This window comes from Syngnathoides biaculeatus, chromosome 5 (assembly GCF_019802595.1).
Source record: "Syngnathoides biaculeatus isolate LvHL_M chromosome 5, ASM1980259v1, whole genome shotgun sequence".
In the NCBI taxonomy this organism is placed as follows: Eukaryota; Metazoa; Chordata; class Actinopteri; order Syngnathiformes; family Syngnathidae; genus Syngnathoides; species Syngnathoides biaculeatus.
In genome coordinates, this window is record NC_084644.1 from 7,448,293 (window position 1) to 7,470,655 (window position 22,363).

A 22,363-nucleotide genomic window follows, 5' to 3' on the forward strand; every position below is an offset into this window, starting at 1 on the left:
CTCATTACACAGACGCGACTGTTGTTTTTCTTCTTATGGAGGACGACCGTATTAACCCCCAGTCGTGGCTCCTTAGAAGGCAAGTTGCTTGTTTAAAGTTATTCTGCACTTTTGTTTCTTAAAAAAAAAGTTTACAAGGCCGGGGGCCGAGTCGCTACAGATACGGCGATGCGCTCCCAGCCTAGCGTACTCTAATACTAAAGCATACATTTAAAGCCAAAAATAAATATTTCTTAACTGTACATGTATTTGTACTCTGCAGTTTATTATCAGCTAAAGCTGAAGCTAAAAAAGCTAAAAAGACAAATTATTTTGGGCTTGGAATGCATTATTTCTTTATCCATTCGTTGTAATGGGAAACATCGATTCGGTTTTCGAACAAATCAGTTCTCGAACCATTTTCTGGAACGGATTGTGGTCGAGGCACCGTTGTACTACGGCACAAACACACCTGTATATTTGACGATGTAGAGTTTAATGGCGTGCTTTCGTGATATGAGTATGATGCATCCGCGTTACGTGTGTGTTCATCTAAAGATCCGTAATGTGGAGACCAACCAGTGTTTGGACAACATGGCCCGCAAAGAGAACGAGAAGGTCGGCATTTTCAACTGCCACGGCATGGGCGGCAACCAGGTGAAAGCTGATTAATTCTTCAAAAATGATACGCGTGACATGCGAATCAGTTCAGATTCTCCTTCCAGCGCCGAAGACGTCGCCGTAAGCGGCTTTTGTTGTTGTTGTCTGTTCCGGCAGGTGTTCTCCTACACGGCCAATAAGGAGATCCGAACGGACGACTTGTGTCTGGACGTGTCCAAATTAAACGGGCCGGTCATGATGCTCAAGTGTCACCACCTGAAGGGCAACCAGCTGTGGGACTACGACCCCGTGGTGAGTGCGACCTTTTGACACCGCAGCTCAGACAGAAACAAGATCAAGGTGCAAGACTTCAGGCTATTCTTTTCTAACCGTGTGGAATAAAATGGCTGCCGCAATTCCCGGCCTACAGAGCGCACTTGGTTACAGCCCTCACGCAGTACATTTGTAAAGGAAATACCATTTGGTGCATACATAACGCCGCAGGCGTGTAAAATCCGCAAGTGCCCACATTGAAACACGAGATATTTACAAAGAAAGATGGGACACAAAAAGAGTTTAACGCTAGCACGGTGCTAACACAAGCACGGCGCTCATACAAGCTAACGTGGCACTAATGCCGGTGCGGCGCCAATGCTAACGCTCGCGTGGCGCTGACAGGGCCTGTTAAAAAACAAAACAAAACAAAAAAAAACTTATTAGTAAAAATCACTGAGACACGCCAGTAACACAGCAGCAACACGCTAGACCAGTACTAACGCTAGTGCAGCACTAATATGGCCGGTAAAAGTCAAGTGCCCACATTGAAAAGTGAGATATTTACAAAGAAAGCCAGTACACAGAGTTTAACGCCAGTGCCGCCATGCTAACGATAGCGCTGCGCTAATAGGGCTAGTGAAAAAAAAAAAAAAAAATTACTGAGACACGGTAGTAACACGCTATCACAGCGCTAACAGGGCCGGACCGGTAAAAGTCACTTCCTCGGCACATATATTCCACCTGTCTCACTCTTACCTTTTCGGCTCGAGTGCCCCCTTGAGGCCGTTAGAAAAAAAAAATTGCACAAATAAGCCACATCACCCCATAAAAAGCGTTGAAAGCGTGTAAAAAAAAAAAAATAAAAAAGTCGCGGCTTATAGGCCGGAAATTACGGTAATATTGCAGTTTTGCGTGGAATGTATCTGTGCAAATGTGCAGTTTAGATGAGGGATTCTCAAAGAGCGCTACGTGATCTCCCTCTACAGGCACGTGATTAATCAATCACCGCCCACACTTCTGATATTTTACTTTGATATATGAGCAGTTCATCTTTTAAGAACAGTTTGATTGAAAACATTTATCATTTAATTTCTAGGTGAGATACATTATAATTAGATAAGTTTTGATTTTCCTATTATTGTTCAAACGGCACGTTGGCTCACAATAATACATACTGAATATTTTTTAGGAATATCTCGTTTTTGCTAAACACTTTTACCTACCTACAATCCTTTTATTTCAAAGCACATTTTCACAATCCCTGGCAGGTGTGATTGAAATGTTTTTGAGTATCGATTCTGGATCACTCCAAATGACGTACTCGCGCAGATATGTACTGTTTTGCAGTAAACCCCCACTGGATTGCGGTCCTGCTATTTTGCAGTGGTTTTTTTTTTTTTTTAAATTAATCAGATTTCAGTTTTTTTTTAGGGGGCAGGGGTAGGAATCTTTTTTTTTTTTTTTTTTTGGGAAATCATGCTTATGCCATTTTTTAAAAGCCATTTGTTGAATTTTTTTTTTTTTTTTTTTTAATCCATCGCTCCTTCCTGTTTTGCCTAATTTCGACGGACTTTAGGGTTGAGCGTGGTTAAGTCCCTTCTTCAGGCCAGGTACCAAAATGCGCAGGCCGTCCAAAGCGTGAGCGGCGTTGCGGCGGACGAGTGAATATTTGTCTGAATCCGCCCACAGAAGCTGAGCCTGGTGCACGTCAACAGCAACCAGTGTCTGGACAAGGCCAGCGAGGAGGACAGTCAGGTGCCCAGCGTCAGAGACTGCACGCATTCGCGCTCGCAGCAGTGGCTGCTCCGCAACGTCACGCTTCCGGAGGTCTTCTGATGGCGTACGGCGCGCGCGCGCGCACGCACACACACACACTCACACACTCCCACGCGCAGGGGGGGGCCGAACGTGTGTCTCAAAAACAACAACAAAAAGACGGCAGACTGTTAACGTGGGCGCCGTGCGGATGTGAGCGCGGCACACCCGGGACGGTACGACCTCGAGGAGCGCGCTTGCGTCCTCGCCGAGGAAGACGGAGGAAAAGACCCCCCCCCCCCCCGCCGACGGACGACTTGCCACATCATCATGTAACGTTTACTGACTGCCTCTCGATGTGGAGCGTGTGCACTTCGATTGCGTGCGTGATTTGAATGTTTGCATTTTTTTCTTTTTTATTTAATTCAGTCATGAGCGCTGAACACAAACTCCTACGAAGGTCGTTTTCCATTGTGTGCCTCCTTACGGCGTGTGCGTGTGTCTCCCTCTAGTGTCGTCTACTCGTCCTTACACCCTGCAGGACCCTGAACGTGTCCCTCAAAAGGACTGTGCACATTTTGGAGTTGGGGTTTTGGGGGGGATCCGAAATGTGATCTTAAGAAGACAAATAATTGCGATATCATACTTTTTCTATGTCCCGTTTTTACATGTTTGTCTCTCGTCCGTTAGAAACTAGCAACACTGCTCACTGCCTAGTTCCTCACACGCGTCCAGTAAGACCCTGGAGAAGTTTGGGGGTCCTCACTAGGGCCCGACCCATCATTTCTGCTTAGATGTACGGATGTGGATCAGCTGGTAAAGCGTTGGCCTCACAGTTCTGAGGTCCCGGGTTCAATCCCGGATATGCCTGTGTGGAGTTTGCATGTTCTCCCCCTGCCTGCGTGGGTTTTTTCAGGGGACTCGGGTTTCCTCCCACATCCCAAAAACATGCAACATTAATTGGACACTCCAAATTGCCCCTAGGTGTGATTGGGAGTCTGGCTGTTTGTCTCCATGTGTCCTGCGATTGGCTGGCGACCAGTTCAGGGTGTACCCCTCCTCCTGCCCGTTGACAGCTGTGATAGACTCCAGCTATCCCCGCGACCCTGGTGAGGATAAGTAGTTAAGAAAGTGGATGTGTGTGTGTGTGTGACATTCAAACAAAACAATTTTCCCTGTTGTAATGTTAAACTAATACTATTCGTCCATTTTCTTTGCCGCTTATCCTCACCAGGGTCACGGGGAGTGCCGGAGCCTATCCCAGCTGTCGACTGGGTTACACCCTGAACTGGTTGCCAGCCAATCACATGGCACATAGAGACAAAAAAGAGTCGCACTCCCAATTACACCTACGGACAATTTAGAGTGTCCAATTAACGTTGTGTGTTTTTGGGATGTGGGAGGAAACCGAAGTGCCCGTAGAAAAAAACCCCGCACAGAAACGGGGAGAACGTGCAAACTCCACACGGACGGGTCCGGGATTGAACCCAGGACCTCAAAATTGTGAGGCCGCCACAGACGAATCGATTATTGCAATTTTTCAGTACAAAAAACAAGATGGGTCGGGCCTTCGTCCTTACATGAACGCAAACGGGTTCCACGTGGACATCAAACCATTTCCTGTAGCACTTGTATTCATTCGGGTCACAACAAACCCCACAGCTGATTTTTGGTCCACCCTGGACCGGTCACCAGCCAATCACAAGGCACATAAAAAAGACAAGCGTCCATTTTTTGTAGCACTTGTTAGTCGTTATTCCGCTCACGGTTGAGGCGGAGCCCGTTTTGGCTGACTTTGGGCGACGGAGGGGCTCAGCTTGGCCCCGGTTACTGAAATACACCATCATCGCTCCCGTTGATGCGCTGCACATAAAGTATTGGATACACTGAACACTCGTTGGTCTGATTAAGGAAAGAAATATAGGAGGGGGCCGCGGGGGGGGGGGGGGGCCTTGGTTTGGTTAACCCTCCTTTAAAGCGACACTCCAGTGTGCCAATCAGCGTCCTCCATCTTACGTCTACTGACCAAACGTTGCTTTCAGTTGTTTTGTTTGTGAAACAATTCTTCACGCCGCCCGCTGGAGGGCGCCGCTGAGTCATCCCGGCTCAGAAGAGTGGAGAGGAAGACATTTTGCATATCGCACCTTGTCATATTTTACTCTTGCTTTTACGTCACGTCATATCTCATAATTCAGCACTATCATCCATTTTGTTATTGTTTTGGGGGTTTTTTTTGGGTCACATATATCACTGCAAATCTGTGATGTCATTGTTTTACGTGCTTGCTTCGGAATAATTCACTGATTTCACTGCTCCCAAATCACTTTTTTTTTTTTTTTTTAGGGATTACACACTTAAAATGTAATATCTCACTAAAAGTGTTTGCTTAAAAAAATGAACTAGTGATGATTTGGGGCTGCTTTTCTACTTAAGGGCCTTGAGCACACTAAAAATACCTACACGGCAACTTCATATTTAGGGATTATTATACTGTGAATTATAGTTAAAAAAAAGCGGCAAAGGGAACGAGTGAATGATTCCGACCACACTCATTGTGTTTGGAATCATTAATCCATTCCTTATGACCGAATAACTCCATATTGGACCAGTATGATGATGTGGGGCTGATTTGCTTGTCCAGGAGTTTTTGGCCCACAAACAATCCATTTCAGCAATGTTTGGAATCATTTTTAGTCAACTGTGTACTTGACTATATACAGTATCATAAATTATGAATTCTCATCCGGTGATTTGGGAGTCGGGACTCGGTGACTTGATTGCCCACACACGGCGGCAGAGGCGTTGGGCGTCGGTTCAAGGCGAGCGCCTGCGACCGGACCGAGTCGACATTTCGTTGCATTGTTTGGATTGTACTGAAAACGTGCTGACACGTGCGGATTTTTGTTTTTTTCCACAGTGAAGGCATCCAAACGTAGAAAATAAAAGTGAAAGCATTCACACGACCTGACAAGGGGCAAACGTCACCCATGTGCTGTTTTGTTTTCCTCGGATTTTGGGGATTTTACCACATCCGTCGAACTTGACGTGGCAGACGAAAAGAGCGCGTCGAAATCTACTTTTCACCAGACATTAGATGTCTAATATAGTATGAGACATTCATAACTTGAAAAATCATCGATGTCCTCTCCTGTTGCTTTACCATCTTTACTATTTTTACAGTACCGCAAAAGATTTCCAACTTTGTGATTCATTATTCATCAGCGAGAAATTCCAGAGTACAGTGTTTCCCCATACACGTTAAATATTGTATGATTCTTCTGTTTTGTGCGCGTCTCCTGCACACTGAATAATGCACTTTAGCAGTTTTTTTTTTTTTTTATTGTATTTTTTAATCCTTCTACACTTTTTGCACCAAACATTTCACAGCATTGAGTGTGCGTCCCAAATAGGGACCATGAAATTTCCCCCCCCCCAATTAGGTTACACCAAGTCATTGTTCTCCAAGGTCATTTTACTCATGTATTAAAATGTGAACAATGCACGAGTTACATATTTTTAATCATCTATTTTGGTTTAACCAGCAAAAAGTATACACTGTATTATGTATGTTTAAAAGTTTATTTGGCAGTGCGTATTCAGTCTTTTGAGGAAAACTAATTCAGTAAACATTAATACACATTCACAAAAGCCCCCCCCCCCCCCTCCAATAAGCCAAATGTTCTATACCGGGGGTGTCAAACTCGGTTCTTATCGGAGGCCACATTGTAGTTACGGTTTCTCTCAGAGGGCCATTATGACAGAAAACATCAAAGTCTTGTGTTGATGCATCACACTTATCCATCCATCCATTTTCTTTGCCGCTTATCCTCACGAGGCTCACGGGAAGCGCTGGAGCCTATCCCGGCAGTCAACGGGCAGGAGGCGGGGTACACCCTGAACTGGTTGCCAGCCAATTGTAGGGCACATAGAGAGAATCACACCTAGGGGCAATTTAGAGTGTCCAATTAATGTCGCATGTTTTTGGGATGTCCGGAGAAAACCCACACAGGCACGGGGAGAACATGCAAACTCCACACAGGCGGGGCTGGGATCGAACCCGGATCCTCAGAACTGTGAGGCCAACGCTTTACCCGCTGCTTCCATCATATTTACACATTAAATTTATCAACTAGTCTCGGAAGTGTGTTCAACTATTGTTGATGTCTGGTAACACAATAATGCTTACAATTTCTTAATGTCATTTATGCTATGACAATTTGAGATTTTGGTCATCATCCATAATGGAAGTTGATACACGGGATTTTTCTTCACGGACCAGATGAAATCACGTGGCGGGCCGCATGTGGCCCCCGGGCCTTGAGTTTGACACCCGTGTTCTATACCATCTACCGCACAAACTTGGCTACAAGCGCTGTAGAATTGTACTCTTATTAAAGTGCTAGTGGAGTGAAAATGATACACGCGATAAAAGAATTTTAGTGAGAAATAGAAGAGACGGGATTTTTTTTTTGTTGTTGCCATTTTGCAGCCTACTCTACATAGTGGAGCGAAGGGGGAAAAAAAAAAAAAAAAAGAGTGAAATTGCTCCGCCGCTCACAAAAGAACCGGCATAGAAGCAGTAGAAGTATTCAACGCGTTCGTTTGTGTATGTCCAACCCGATGACAAAGATAAGTTGTGAAAGATATTCCGGCTTTCAAAGAAAAAAATGAAACGTGAAACAATTTTCTGACCGACCTCGAGCTTAAAGCTCAGTTCCGCAATTGCGATCATCTCAGATACTCCACGAGAAGAAATCAGATCGCGTTTGGAATTAATGATAAGAAACCGTCGAGAGTCGGAACTCAAAGTGCCGTAAAAAAAAAAAAAAAAAAAAAAAAAGTGAAGCCCGAGCGCTGAGCGCTGGCACGGACGACCTTTAAGGAGTCCGCTCACAGATGAAGACACAGCGGCGGTGAAATCCTTTGACGGTAAATCCAAAGCATCGGAGCGCGTTTCAAAATGACAGCAAGATTAAAACGCCTACAAAAGAAGATTTTCACTTGCAAATGTTGCAGTGGAAAATAGGACCAAGCGTGCGAGATGTAAAATCCTTAACACTAGAACACGGGTTGTCGTTCCCGTTTCCCTCGGACAGAAACCATACAAACCTTCCATCGCCTCGTCATATTTCCACATTAAATTTATGAACTCGTTTTGGAATCAGAAATATACGTGTTTTTCAACTACTGTTGATGTTTGCTAAGTCAAAAATGCTTGCAATATCTCCCGCGTTATCATTTGAAATTTTGGTCCAGATTTTAACTTGAATCATGGAAGTAGACGTACATGATTTTTGCCTTCGTGGGCCACATAAAACCGTGTAGCAGGGCCGGATCTGGCCCCCCGGGCCTAGAGTTTGACACCTGCGCACGAGAATCAGTCTAAAACTACTGCTGTGGGGGAGGGGGGGGGGGGTGGGTCTCATCCCAAAAATATGATCGATAACACAAGAAGGCATCGATCACCTGACTACTAAATGCGGCTTTGTCAACGCGTCGACCATCACATCAACATAGTTCTTTGGCACCAAAACACCACGTGATCATCTTTGGGCATTTCAAAGTAAAAGCATAATGCTGAGTTTTCCAGCAACGAACGGAAGATAATTTTATAAAAGTGCAAATAAGCACGTTCAGTCCAAAATAAAAAATGCATCTCCAAAGTTTTTTTTTTTCTTCCCCCATGGCAAAAAGTATTTACCGTAATTTCTCGAAAATAATGCGCACATTTTTCCAAAATATTTTTAAAAGGTTAATGGAGTGCATTATATTTAGGTATGGGTGGAAAATATGACAAAACGAGCACATTGTATAGTCGTTACAGTTACATAGAGTGTTAAAGAACATATACATATACATTTCGATATGATATTCAATGTCTTGTGTTACACATTTATATTTACGACGGCAACCTGAGCTCTCAGAGCTCCTCCGGGAGCTTGCATTTTATTAATATTAGCGTAGCATGCTAGTTGCTACTGCAGCAAAGATCAGAAACGACTCCCCGTGAGTTTGTTTTTACTTAAACGAAGACCCCCCCAAAAAAATGTTTCGCGGCTGCTTTTGAAAGAAATATGTCATCGCTCGTGCCGATGACGCCGCCGACCCGGAAGTTGCGCCGCGGTCCGAAGCGACGACAGCTCGCCTCAATGGCTTCCGGTTCTGTTCTGAGAATTACAGGGACCAGGACGAGCGTGTCCTGTGGCCTGTCCCGAGATTATATTACCGCCACATCAGCACATGCGCATTATTATTATTATTATTAATGATTGTTGGAGGGACAGTGTTTTGAAAAACAATACAAGTACAAACCTAACAAAATATAAATACAGATTTTTCCTAATATTGTGAGCATGGGGGTAGGGGCAAATTGGTGGTGCGCATTGTACATTGGTACAAGGGTTTTCCTGATTTTTGGGGGGTGCGCATTATACTCGAGAAATTACGGTAGTTGTTGATGGGGAGAGGATAACGGCTAAAAGCTCCCACAATATGTTGATTTTTACATTAAAATGACCAGTTAATTCTCTTGTATTGTTATGGTAAGCGTCCAACTTTGTCCAATTCTTAAACTTGGCCAAATGTTGGTGTTTAAGCGAGCGACCATGAGGACAAGTCCACATTGGACATGTGAGCGAAGACTACGCGAGTCTTAAGGTGAGTGCGACAGGCGTGGTTTCATCATAAAAACAATTCCGTATCCACCTTTTTGATTTGACGGCCAGCGGGCACCGTTTTGTTCAGGGCGGCGTTGCGGGTGAGCGGCCGGGGCGTCGCCTTCCTCGTTACGCCGTCTCGCCGGAGCCGCACGGGAGGGAGGAAGGAACGGTCGAGGCGAGCCGGGCGCCTTTCCGTTAGTCCACCGTCACTCACTGTTGTTTTTTTTCAGGACGGAGGGTGTCGATTCGGACAAAGGCCTGCAGGGGGAAAGAAAAATAATAATGCTAAATTAAAAAGTGTTAATGTGATGGATGTTTTGGCGCGGCGACGGCGACCTGTCCCCGGGCTGGGGCCAGCCCGCCTGGATGGGGGTGGGGGCCGCCGAGTTGGGGCTCATCAGCATGGCGCTGTAGATGTTGGCCGCCACCACCAGGATGCACAGCAGGATGGGCCCGATGATGGCGCCCTCCAGACCCAGATAGTAGGCGCCGCCCGCCACTGCCAAGCCCGTCAGGTACGGGTGACCCCCCCTGAGAAGACACACACACACACAGTCAACACGGAAATGGCCATTTGTACGCAAAGTGTCCGGCGTTCGCGCCACACACCCCGAGATGTCCGAGTAGATGGCCGTGTCCACGAAGTAGGTCGGCAGCAGGTGGCAGACGAGCAGCAGGGCGGCCTTGACGCCTTCGCCCTGCGCCAGCCACAGGTCGCACGCGGCGGGCACGGCCGCCCAGTACGTGCCCAGGAAGGGCACCGCGCCCAAGATGGCGGCCAGGGCTTTCGGGGGAGAGCGGAAATCACAGAAAAGAAGGTTGCGGAGCGAGGGGAGCGGTGACGGGACGGGGGGGGGGGTCCGCGCCTGGCGCTCCACTCACCGGAAGGAATGAAGACCACGTTGATGCCGAAGATGGTGTGAGTGAGCCAAGTGTACAGGCCGTAGAAGGCCGCCATCTTCAAAGAGGCGTCAAACACGCCTCTGCGCACGCAAACACACGTTACGTTTATACACCGGCTTTACAAGCCATTGCGTAGGAATTACCAGTTAACTACAAAATAATAACTACGTGATAACAATGCAATCTCACAAACACGTTACAGCTATACATCAGCTTTACAAGCCATTGCATATAAATTACCAGTTAACTACAAAAAATAACGATGTAATAATACAATCTCGCAAACGTTACATTTATACATCAGCTTTACACGCCATTGCGCATGAATTACCAGGTAACTACAAAATAACTATGTAATAACAATCCAATCTCCCAAACGTTACATTTATACATCAGCTTTACACGCCATTGCGCATGAATTACCAGGTAACTACAAAATAACTATGTCATAACAATCCAATCTCCCAAACGTTATATTTATAAATCAGCTTTACAAGCCATTGTGTAGGAATTACCAGTTAACTACAAAATAATTACTATGTAATAACAACACAATCTCGCAAACAAGTTACATTTATACATCAGCTTTACACGCCATTGCGTATGAATTACCAGCTAACTACAAAATATGTAATAACATTACAATCTCGCAAACGTTACATTTATACATCAGCTTTACAAGCCATTGCATATGAATTACCAGTTAACTACAAAATAATAACTATCTAAAAACTACAATCTCGCAAACGTTATTTATTCACTTTAACTACAAAATAATAACTATGTAATAACAATACAATCTCGCAAACATTATTTAAACATCTTTACAAGCCAATGTGTAGGAATGACCAGTTAACTACAAAATAATAATTATGTAATAACAGTACAAGGCGCGCTCGCTACCTGATGGCCTCCTCCACAGACTGCCCGATGATGTTGGACGAAGGTCCCGGCTGCGACAGGGGGGTCAGGCTGATGACCCACTTGACAGGTTTGTAGTATTCTCCGCTGGAGCTCAGCAGGTAGAACAGCGTGGTCAAAAAGATCACCTGAGGTGACGCAACAGTCCATTTGTGCTCGACCACAAGATAAGAAGACCGCATCGGGGGGGGTCGGGGTCATTGTCCTACCAGGCTGAGGACGAAGTTGAGCAGCGCCGTCCCGCTGTGAAACAAGACGGTGAGCAGCGTAGTGGTGGTGGAGATGAGGAGGCCAACGTTCCTGCTCATCACCACCCAGAGAGACTCCAGAATCTGAGCAAAAAACTGCATTTCTTTAACAACCAACCCGCATTCCGGCTTTCAAACGTGAACGGACACTCACAGACCACAAAGTCTCAATATTCTCCTGAAGAAAGGAGGCCACGTCCTTCCAGTCCAGGATGTCCACCAGCCAGCTGTTCGCTCTCTGGATGTTCAACTTGGGACCACGAGAGCGACCGGAGTGGGTCACGTTCTACGAGCAAACGCGTCTGGATTTTCAGTCGCCAGAAGGGGACGAACGAAGAAAGCCGCCCGCCCGTCGCTACCTTCACAAACCACGAGTGGTAGAGTCGGTCCCAAAGCTCCAGAACCTGCTTCTCGATCACGTCCGTGTGGTTCACTTTGTCTCCTAACATCTTGTGGAGCTGCAGACACGCAAAATGTCGGGACACGAAAAGGTACCATCTGAGGACTGGCGTGCCGGGTAATACGAGAAAACATTCCACAGGTAAGTTAGAAAGATTTACTTTGACACTGTTAAAGTTTGTTCGTAAAGGTCTTTTTTTTTTTTTTTTTTCTGATGAGCTTAATTAACTTGAACAAAGTTTTGTCTACAGTTGTTGTCGTTCACTGTTCACTCTGCTTCACCTTTATAGCCCGACAATTTTTTGGCGAAAAAGCGATGCAAATACTTTCCCAAACTTCATCAGTGGCTAAGCAAGAAAACACATTTTCTGTGAAATTTATGATGAATTTCATAATACAGAACCCTGCAAATTGAATTGGATTTTCAAATGCAAGGAAACAAGTTTAAATTTTCTGTCTGAAATCGGACGTCGCAGAGACAAAAAAAATTAACATTGCGTTTAGCATGTATTTTTCCCATTACGAGTTCTTATTTCCAAAAATATATCGAACCGATTGACTTAAAATTTAATGTTTTCATGACAAAAAAAGTGTTTAGCTTTTTGCTATGTTATGATGATCGTGCTTCACGGCATATTTTGGGAAAAATTAACATGTCATGGAAATCGGGCCCTAGCTAATATGCAAGGTTTCTTAGTAGTCACGGTGTTCTATGTCTTTCCTTCGCACTTCGCCATTTTTGTCTTACCAAGTCGAATTAAAAATCCTTCATGTTACCAGAACTGAAAAATTGTCAAGCTCACACAACCAGTTTTAATTCTACATTCCAAACTTTGAGAAAAAACCTCTCCATAATCCGACGTGTAAACCATGTCATCCACACGTTTTGGGAGCACCAAGATGGCGGCCAACTGGCTTCAACCAACCCACATACCGTTCAATGCGTATGCGCTATCCAGTCTTTTTTTTTTTTTTTAGGTCAGTGCCTTTACCGGTCCAGCCCGGCGTTAGCGCTGCGTTAGCGCGTTACTGCTGTGTTTCAGTGATTTTTATCGGTATGTTGTTTTTTTTTTTTAGCCGTCCCTGTTAGCGCAGCCCTAGTGTTAGCATTAGCGGCGTTAGCTTGGAAGCGCTACCGTTAAACTCTCTGTGTGTAGCCTTTCTTCCTAAATATCTCGTGCTTCAATGTGGGCACTAGCGGGCTTTTACACACCTGTGGCCTATGTACATACCAAATGGTATTTCCTTTCCAAATGCACCGGGTGAGGCTTATAACCAGGTGCGCTCTGTAGGCCGGGAATTACGCTACATGAAAGTGCAATACCAACTTTTTGCGTGATCCACTCCCTCCCGTGCTCGTAGACGTTTGTGGCCGCCGAATTCAAAGCCTTCTGGACCACGCGAGTTTCAGGTAGCAAGCTGAAGGTGAAGAGACGGAGAGACAAATATAGAGACGGGAGATACCGGGACGCTCGGAAATCTCAAACAACGTACTTTGCCCATTCTGGGTGGTTGGAGACCGTCTCGTTGATGAGATTACTGGTGACCTCGATGATGTGAGCGCTCTCGTGGTGAACCTGGACGCATCCGAGCGCGTTAAACAGATTTCTACAATGCGGAGGTGTTATTAAAAATAAAAAAATATAAAAAACAAACCATGGCTGTGAGCAGCAGCCCCATGAGGAGCGTCCCGGCCACCAGGAGGATGATGATGAAGATGCTGATGATTTTATCCAGCGAGCGCTCCAACCACACCGCCATCTGCACGGAAGACATAAAGCGGCCGAAATGAACGCGTGAGGCGGGTGGGAAAGGGTTCAAAACCAAAAAGAGAGGGAAAAAAAAAAAAAAAGTGTCATTCCAATGAGGCTGTCCGCCGTTTTCAAAAGGAACCTGAAGCGACGCGATTTAATGTGCCAAAAACACAAAAAGCAAAAACCAAACACACACGCGTGCATACACACATCCACTATGCACATGTGCAAAAAATATCTATTATGTACTTAGCAGTGGAAGGATGTCAACACTCCCTGTACATGAATAGATTCTACTACACCCTGTGTACCTATTTATACTCGCACCGATATTTTTATGTTATGTTGTAAACTTGAGTCCATAACTATGCTGCTCTTATTCCCTTAATTTCCCACAAAGTTAGCGAATTTTGTGATGAACTTTTAATGTATAAGCTGTTAATTGATGTAATTTATGTATTCTAGATACACCATATTGTACCTAGCAGCCAAGACAAGAGATGACAAATTATATTTTCCAAGCTACCTCAAAAAAAAAAAAGTTTACATTTCAGTGCAACTTTACGCTAGGCAGTTATCCCACTTTCCCCGTATAACAAAAAGTCAATAAAAAAGCAAGAAACATGAATTATAATTTCACGTAATTTCCGGCCTATAAGCTTATAACTTTTTACACGCTTTCGACTTTGCGGTTTCTGCGGCGAAACGGCTAATTTGTGCATTTTTTCTAATGGCCACAAGGGGGGTGGGGGGGCCCCTCGAGTGGAAAAGGTAAGAGAGAGACCGGTGGAATATATGTGCCGAGGAAGTTACCTTTACCAGTCCGACCCTGTTAGCGCTGCGCTAGCGTGTTACTGCTGCGTCGCAGTGATTTTTACCAGCATGTTTTTTTTCCAGGCCCTGTTAGCATGGCATTAGGGCTAGTGCGGTGGCGCTAGCGCTAGCGCGGTGGCGCTAGTGTTAGTGCGGCGGCACTAGCGTGGCGGCGCTAGCGTTAAATTCTCTGTGTAGCGTCTTTCTTTGTAAATATATCGTGTTTCAATGTGGGTTTCAATGCGGGCACTAGCGGTTTTTACACAGCTGTGGCGTATGCATGTACCAAATGCTATTTCCTTTACAAATATCCCAGGTGAGGCTTATAACCAGGTGCGTTCTGTAGGCTGAGAATTAACGGTAGTTGTCTCCACAGACTTGAGACATAAGTCGAAGCAATATGGTACTGTATGAAACCATAAGCCTGTGATTTATTTCACAAAAAATGTAAAAAAAAAACTATTTTTTTTGCTTCAAACCAATGGACATTGCGCTGCCGCTTCTGGTGACTGCGGCAACACCGGCCATGAACCTGATGAGGACGAGCACTGCACAAAACGGGGAGGATTGCACGTGTTCTTCACAATTACTGCAGCGGTCTACGTAAGCCACACACGCTCTCAAGCAAAAGCAACATAAATGTAAAGATGCAGAAGCAGTAGTGGGACTGTCGGAAAAAATATGAAATAAATGTCCCAACGCTCTCTATTGCAACTTCCTGTGAGGACAAACTAAAATTACTAAAGGAGCAACTGAAGAGGACAAACACGTAGACAGGAGAAGGTGATGAATGAAATCAAGCCAGCCCAAGCGTGTCTTTCTTTCTCTCTCTCACAGCTCAATATTTGATCCCGTTTTCCCTCCTTCATTCACCCCCCCACAAACACACACTTTGCTAACAACCGCTAGCTCTTATTACCAAGTCATTACCTGCTTGTTAAGCCAACGCCACAGCTTGGAGAGGGGGACAAAGAGACATTAGGAACATTTGTTATTGGAAAGAGTCGGGCGGCACATGGAATCCCCCCCCCCCCCCCCTTTGGTGTGACGACGTGTGTGGGTGCACACCACAAGGAGCCACGTGGCAAGGCAGGAGTTAAAAACATGTGCAGGGTGATTGGCGGGGTGTTGACTCTTAACAGTAACGTGCAACCCGACGAAAACGTGTGATAATAAATACTGTACTCAATTAGTGGCCTCTGTTTAATACGACGCTATACCCAAATTCTAAAATTGTGTGGTTTGTGTAAAGAAACGTCTCACCTCAAACGGATGCCTCCTCCTACATCCATGCAGAAACTAATTAACAAAGCATACAACGAACACATCAGCGAGGTCTTACGGCTGTGCAGCAGGGGCAAACTTGACAAAGTTTTTGCAGTAAGTCTTTTCAGTCAGGCGCGTCTATCACACCTAGCGGTGCTGAACATGAGCTGGGGACAATTAGTTCCACCTCCAAATGAACGGCATCGTTGATACGAACCAAAAACAAAATGAAAAGTGAATCAACCCCATAACTCGTTCCCAATTCTCTACAACTTAGTGTGAAGTTGAACAACTTAAGACCACTATTTGAGGATACACAGTTGAAAGCAGAGGTTTGCATTCACGACATGAAGACGTGCTTTTTTTCCTCCCTCATAATTATTTGACCAGACGAATGAGCCACCTTCAGGAAATTGCACCCAAGGATGAACCAGACTTGAGGAAGTCCACAATTTTCTTGATTTGTTATGACTTTCCAATGACATTAAACAAAGAAGCCATGTTAAAGGTTTTGTTTATACAAGGCTAAAGATGTAGCGCAAATGAACTTGAATGTTGTAAAAAAAGTATATATATATGCAGCGGTACCTCACTTTTCGAACGAAAATTTCGAGATTTGAGAAAGGTATCTGCGCTAAATGCAACGACATCCATAATTTTGTCGAACTCCATCACCCTCACAAAGCAGAATGTTGCAGAGCACTGCAATATTTCAATGACCTTGTTATGAGCCACGTCAGGAATGTGCTCAAAAGACCGCAGAAAACGCCTACATTAGATTCTTTCTTTGTAAAAAAAAAAAAAAAAGGGGGGGGGGCAAGTCACCCCCACCAAAGACATTTGAAACTGTTGTTTTGCATTGCTTTTTGCCTTTGTTCTATTAACCCTACCTCTAGTTGCAAGTTAATTTTTTTGTACGTTACGTACTTTCTGTGCAAATAAACAATTTGTGTTTTTCCCCCCTCATTATTGCTTGTTCAAAGTTATTCTGCACTTTTGTTAATTAAAAAAAGGTTTACAAGGCTGGGGTCAGAGTCGCTACAGATACGGCAATGCATTACCAGCCTAGCATACATTTTAAGCAAAAAAATATATATATTTCTTAAATCATTTAATTATATAAAGTATTTAAACTATATATGTACTCCTACTATGCAGTTCATTATCAGGAAAAGCTTAAAAAAAAACTCTAAAAACTATTTTTTAGGCTTGGAACACAATATTTCATTTGCCATTCATTCTAATGGGGAAACGCGCTGCGGTTTTCAATCGTTTCAGTTTTCAAGTGGCCTTCTGGAACGGATTGTGTTCAAGAACCGAGGCACCACCATATATACGAAAAACTTGACAAGAAATGCCATCATCTGCCATTTTCCATTTTTTGAAAGCATTGTAATCATCCAGAAGGTAAACTTTTGACTTTGACAAATAGAAAACATCCTTCTCTCAGTATTCTGGAATCTAACCAACAGAAATAATGTTGGCGATCGTAATTGACCCAAAACAGGAAACGCTTAGTCTACGTCAGATAGTCAGGAGGGAGGGAAAAAATGATAGTGTTTGTAAACGTCTGGTATAAACAGTGTATTCATCCTAATAGAATCTATAATTACAATGCTAAAAACAAAAAAGAATAATAGTTAAGAGTGTAATCATGAAAACTACTTTCAGCAGGATGGAAAAATATCTCCTCAGAACCCCCGAAAATGTTGCCCACAAGAAATTACTCCTGAATATGAAAATTGGTATACAGTACCATTCAGAACAGGATAAAACAGCTAATGCACTCTAGCCATAGAATTCAGTTCTATGTTGACAGGGGACCCACAATACACCCGTGTTCTTTGAGGACATGACCATATAAACGTGGACTACGGACAAGCGGTACCTTTGTGTCGATACGCAGTAAGAAGTGAGCCAAGCCTTTGATCGGACCCGGCAGCAGAGCGTCCTCTCGTTCCCGCCCGAACTTCTCCAGCACGGCCCACCACGAGGTCAGAGTCCTCGCCGCGAAGCTCTTCAAGCCAAAATGGACCACCAGCTTCTTCATCACCCACACTAAATATCAACGCAGGCGTGAGGTGTGAAGTACACGACGCGGTAAATACAGACTGGCAGGGTGTGGGCTACCTGCCACGGGGATGGGCAAGAGCTGGAGGACCCACAAGTTGAGCCAGATCTGGACGAGGACTATGGCCCACACCAGCAGGATGAAGTAGATGTCGCTGGCCCGGCGGGAGGACTTCTTCTGGAAGAGACCGGATGGCACTCTTCTGGAGCTCTGAGGGAAACCTGGGGTGCCAATGACGTTGCCCACTGAATCGCTGCCATCTTGTGTACATGGGAAGAGGACACATTAATGCTAAGAAGAAAATATATTTTTTTAAATGATTAAATAAGAAGAAAATCACCACATGTATTCGTCATGTCTTCTTAGTACCTCTACCAAGCAGGTTTCCAAAGGTTCTGTCCATGTGTTTAAGTAGCGGAATACAATTTCATCATAAAACCTCTACCGCTAGCGCAGCGCTAACAGGGCCGGTAAAAGTCACTTCCTCGGCAAGTATATTCCACAGGGTCTCATTCTTACCTTTTCCGCTCGAGCGCCCCCTTGCGGCCGTTAGAAAAAAATCACAAATTAGCCGCATCGCCGCATAAACGGCAGGGTTGAAAGCGTGTGAAAAAAGTCGCGGCTTGTAGGGCGCAAATTACGGTAAATGACTTCAAACGAGTGGCCGTAAATTAATTTTTCCACAGGACATTTTCAAAATGCAACCGGATAAAAGATAAACTGCGCAAATTCAAAATGGGAAATCCAATTTACAATGTTCAGGCAGTGTGTGAAATGTGACTCGATGTGCTTATCTACAGTTGATATAAGAAGTCTACACACCCCTGATGAAATGTATGCAAGATAAATTATTCCGCACTTTTTGACACCGCAAATAAGACCGAATTAATTGCGATCATCATCCCTCAATGGGAAATTCAACCAAGCCGAGTTGAACGGCTCAACTTTATGTGGGCACTTGAAATGGTGGCAGGTGCGTGCAGACTCCCATTTAGCAAGCGTTAGAATCTGATTGGTTAATCCAGTACACGGCAACAACTCCCAGTTAGAAGCATTACGTCGGTTGTTTATTCTTACTTGTCCTCTCCAAATGATTTATTGTGTCTTTCATTTGAGTTATACACGTCACATTAATGGTGGATGTTTTTTTTTTTAAATAATTACACTCAGATTTCAATTGGGATGTTTTGACTTTTTGTATCCACAGCGCATCAAATATAATCTACATTTGTTACATGTACATTTTGAGGGAGCTTTTCATGTACGGTATGTTTGTCTGATAAATCATTACAGCCTTTAAAAAGAAAAAAAAAAAAAGTAAATAATGTTACCAAAAAAAAAAATTAAATAATAATAATAATTCACCTGCGGCGCATCCTTCAGTAGGCTCAGTTTTGGAGTGTTGGCTTCCACAGGAGATGGCCATGAAAATCGTGTTAGCAGCAAATGACAACACCCGCCCGGGCAGCTCACCTTAAGAATTCGTATAACAGAAAATGACCTCAAGAACGCTCTAAAGAATCTCACGAAATGATTGTTGATTTGAGAAAAATGGGAAATATGAGAAACAGTGCAGTTCTAGACAAGAGTTTCATGTGTGGCCTAGAAGTGATTTCGCTCACATTTGAAAAATGTACGGGCGTGGTCAGTCATGCCCGCAGATGTAAAGTTGTGGGAGTGAGTAGGGATGGAATCTCAATGAAATAAACACGGAAATTAATGTCAAGACTACACAAAATAAGCGACGTCTTTCACAATTTTTTCTACTGGTAACAAATTTAATCCGTGTGATTTTTCGTGCTCGACTGTGCAGATCACACTGACTGTGATTTCCAGAAAAAATATTCATTACTAATAATTAGTACGGCGTTAGTGTAGATTAGCATGGAGGACTTTACAAAATTGGGTTACGACGCACCACAAGAATGGAACTTGAGGACGACCCCTGTTTTAAAAATACATAACATTATAGTGGTGTTTGTTTTTCCTTATCGTTAACTATCTCGGGTGTCGCTAAGGCAGCAGCTATGAAATCATGCACATAAAACCCATTCCGTGAATCCCTCGTCATCCAACCTCACCTCCGCCAGGGACGGGGGGCTTCTCTTGGGAGCCCGCAATGAGCAGCAGCGACACCACCACGAATAAAGGAACCCTCCACGAGCCCGTCAAAGACACTAGATGACAAAGCGACTATTAAGTGTGACAAACATTTGACCGCTATTGTCCTCTTAACCATTGTGAAGCATTTTAAAACCCGGAGGCTCAGACTGAATGCATTCAGAGTACTAAAAATAAACTCTCTCATGTTACTTCGACTCACCAATGTAGAAAAGCAAAGTGGTCCACACGGGCAAGGCGGCGGACCTCAAGTAGCCTTCGGTGTGAGGGCTCCACTTAAAGCAGACCGCCAACAAGTAGCCGACCACCACTGTGCAAACCTGTGACCACGCAAACAAAAGACATAATTATCACAAACATCTGACGGTTCTCAGGAAGATCTCCTTTTGGGCTATATAACAAGCTCTAGGGGGGGTCACTGAACAAGGGGTCCCCCTTGTTTTCGAAAACTGGATGACATAAAATGACTGTAACAACAGAGATGCGATGATCCCAGAAAAAAATTTAATCCCTTCATGATGCTTAATAAAGGGGAAATCCAGTGGTTTGCATGAACAATGTATCCAAAAGGTCATGTGATGTGTACTCTATTTTGACAATGTGATGTTAAATCCTCTCTCATTTAAACGTGTTTTGAGAAGATTTTTAAAATCGAGTCACATGACTCACGTGCGCGGATGTGACGTGGTAGGTGCCGTTCCAAACGCTCGATTACATTGTACACCATTTATGCCCAGCGCTGATTTCTCAGATTTATCCTCATCTGATGAAAAAATAGTAGTATTCCTGTCTTCACGATCAACCGATCCTGCCATGGATAGCTTTCAAATTCCGCCATCTTGTGTGTCATAGAGATGAGAGAACCCAGGTGATAGATGAAGCGTGAAGTTTTTTTCTGTCGTTAATTTATCTGATTGATTTTTTTATTTTTTTCTATCGTTAATTTATCCGACTGGACCACCCGAGAGGGGTTGCGTCAGGAAGGGCATCCATGTAATCGAGCGTTTGGAACGGCACGTAATACGTCACATCCGCGCACGTAGGTCATGTGACTGGCGAAAATGCCAGCGCCCCTGAAAATTCTTGTCAATTTAAAACATTTTTCTCAAAACACGATTAGATGAGAGAGGATTTAACATCACATTGTCAAAATAGAGTACATGTTACATGACCCATTGGATACGTTGTTTATGCAAACCAGTTGAGTTCCCCTTGAAAGGCGTGGCAGAGAAGACCGGGATGCAAAAACTGGGTGGGTGGGGGGGGGGGCTACATCAAAGGACGTTTGCTTTATACCAACACATGAAAGTTTAATTTAGACATGGACAAACAGTACATATCTTTTGCAACACCAGACTCGGATTTTTTTTTTTTTTTTTTAAATCTTTTATCTGTCCAACCAAGGGAACACAAGCATATAAAAAGAAAGGGGATCCATTGGAGGATTGTTGTGGCGGAGCCCCCAGTTTTCATCCCCTGAACTACTCACCCACACGGCGCGGAAACAGTCCAGCCCCGCCGCTATGATCCCCCACAGGTGGCCGAGAAGCACCTGCATGCCGACGACGCTCCACGACAGGTAGAGCACGTAGAGCAGCGGCGTTCCGGCTCCGACGGCCAGCAGCAGCGGGAGCTTCTCCAGCACCTGCCGGCCCATCAGCTCCACCGCGTGGTTGACGCACCACACCGGCACCAGCAGAGTTCCCACTATGACGGGCGTCCCGGAGTCCTGGAGGCCGCCGAGCCACGAGCGTCCGAGCCGGGCGAGGGAGTGCTTGAAGGGGTGGAGGAAGGTGCCGCACAACACGGCCCAGAGAAGCGGCCGGAGGAAGGCCTCGAGGATGAAGTAGACCAGCACCGCCGCCCCGCAGCAGATAGCCACGAAGATCATGGCCCCGGTGTTGTAGAAGGCCTGCTTGATGTTCTTGTCGAACTTGAGCGACGACGGCTGGGTGAGTAGCTGGCTAACCATTCCGACGGCCGGCGGGACGCTCTCGGAGAACGACACGGAGTGAATCCGGCCCCTCTGAGAGCTCGACCGCGGAGGACCCGCGGCGGGGTCCTGCGACGAGTCCTCTTCGTCGGCCATGTTTATTTACTCCGGACTCGCCCGTGTCACGCCACCTGCCGCGTGTGGAAGGAAAAAAGGCGTGACGTCACGCGGACGAAGGGCTCCATGGGAAATGTAGTTCACATGCAAAACTTCACACCGTCATGATTATTTTTTAATTGTCCTTTTTTTTTTTTTTACTTTTTTACGTTATTTGTAAGACATTTAAACTACATATGAATAGTAATGTGTGGAAGCAGATATTTTAAAAATTATCCACATTTGTACTTGGGGGAATGAGTTGTTGCGGCACGCTGACGAAATTTAGACCTTGAAAACGATCTCAAAACTATTGAATGCAAACCCACGTTATCGTCGGAAACGGGGTTTTACGGGGTCGTCACTAGGTTTTGTCGACAGTTGGGGTTGGGGGGGCTTAACCTCTTGGATGGGCACATTATATGTGCAAACATGGCATGTGAGCACAGATAAATACAACATAAAATTTTCCAATGTATTTTAAAAGACCTTGTAAAAGTTATACAATA

At 44.7% G+C, this 22,363-nt stretch overlaps 2 protein-coding genes across 3 annotated transcripts in view; one reads left to right on the plus strand and one right to left on the minus strand.

The window, feature by feature from the left end:
* The window catches only part of galnt1 (UDP-N-acetyl-alpha-D-galactosamine:polypeptide N-acetylgalactosaminyltransferase 1), a 43,825-nt gene extending 40,140 nt beyond the window's left edge, over positions 1–3,685 (plus strand). The window contains exons 12-14 of the mRNA XM_061819491.1: positions 538–636; positions 757–891; positions 2,545–3,685. Of these exons, the coding sequence (XP_061675475.1) occupies positions 538–636; positions 757–891; positions 2,545–2,691 (381 nt within the window). The 3' untranslated portion in view covers positions 2,692–3,685. The remainder of the gene's footprint in view (positions 1–537; positions 637–756; positions 892–2,544) is intronic.
* A 3,148-nt stretch (positions 3,686–6,833) lies between these two features.
* Positions 6,834–21,865, minus strand: tmem245 (transmembrane protein 245). 2 transcript variants are annotated; one of them, XM_061819489.1, is made up of 18 exons: positions 21,255–21,865; positions 19,968–20,085; positions 19,721–19,821; positions 19,010–19,112; positions 17,704–17,904; positions 17,462–17,631; positions 15,571–15,606; positions 13,397–13,501; positions 13,235–13,317; positions 13,069–13,159; positions 11,701–11,799; positions 11,496–11,627; positions 11,303–11,425; positions 11,076–11,221; positions 10,152–10,252; positions 9,879–10,053; positions 9,606–9,800; positions 6,834–9,527 (listed from the first exon to the last, which is right to left on the minus strand). In XM_061819489.1, the coding sequence occupies exons 1-18, from the start codon at positions 21,852–21,854 to the stop codon at positions 9,476–9,478; spliced, it is 2,631 nt and encodes an 876-aa protein (XP_061675473.1). In that variant the 5' UTR covers positions 21,855–21,865; the 3' UTR covers positions 6,834–9,475. The 2 variants fall into 2 exon arrangements, with proteins under 2 accessions (XP_061675473.1, XP_061675474.1); XM_061819490.1 differs by lacking the exon at positions 15,571–15,606.
* Positions 21,866–22,363: the final 498 nt, after the last annotated feature.

Coding starts and splice junctions, on each gene's coding strand:
- tmem245 (XM_061819489.1), bottom strand. CDS start 21,854: ATGGCCGACGAAGAGGACTCGTCGCAGGACCCCGCCGCGGGTCCTCCG. Junction 11,800..13,068: donor GGGAGTGGATCACGCAAAAA/GTTGGTATTGCA, acceptor GCGTGTCTGCAG/CTCCACAAGATGTTAGGAGA. Junction 9,801..9,878: donor ATCTACTCGGACATCTCGGG/GTGTGTGGCGCG, acceptor GTGTCTTCTCAG/GGGGGGTCACCCGTACCTGA.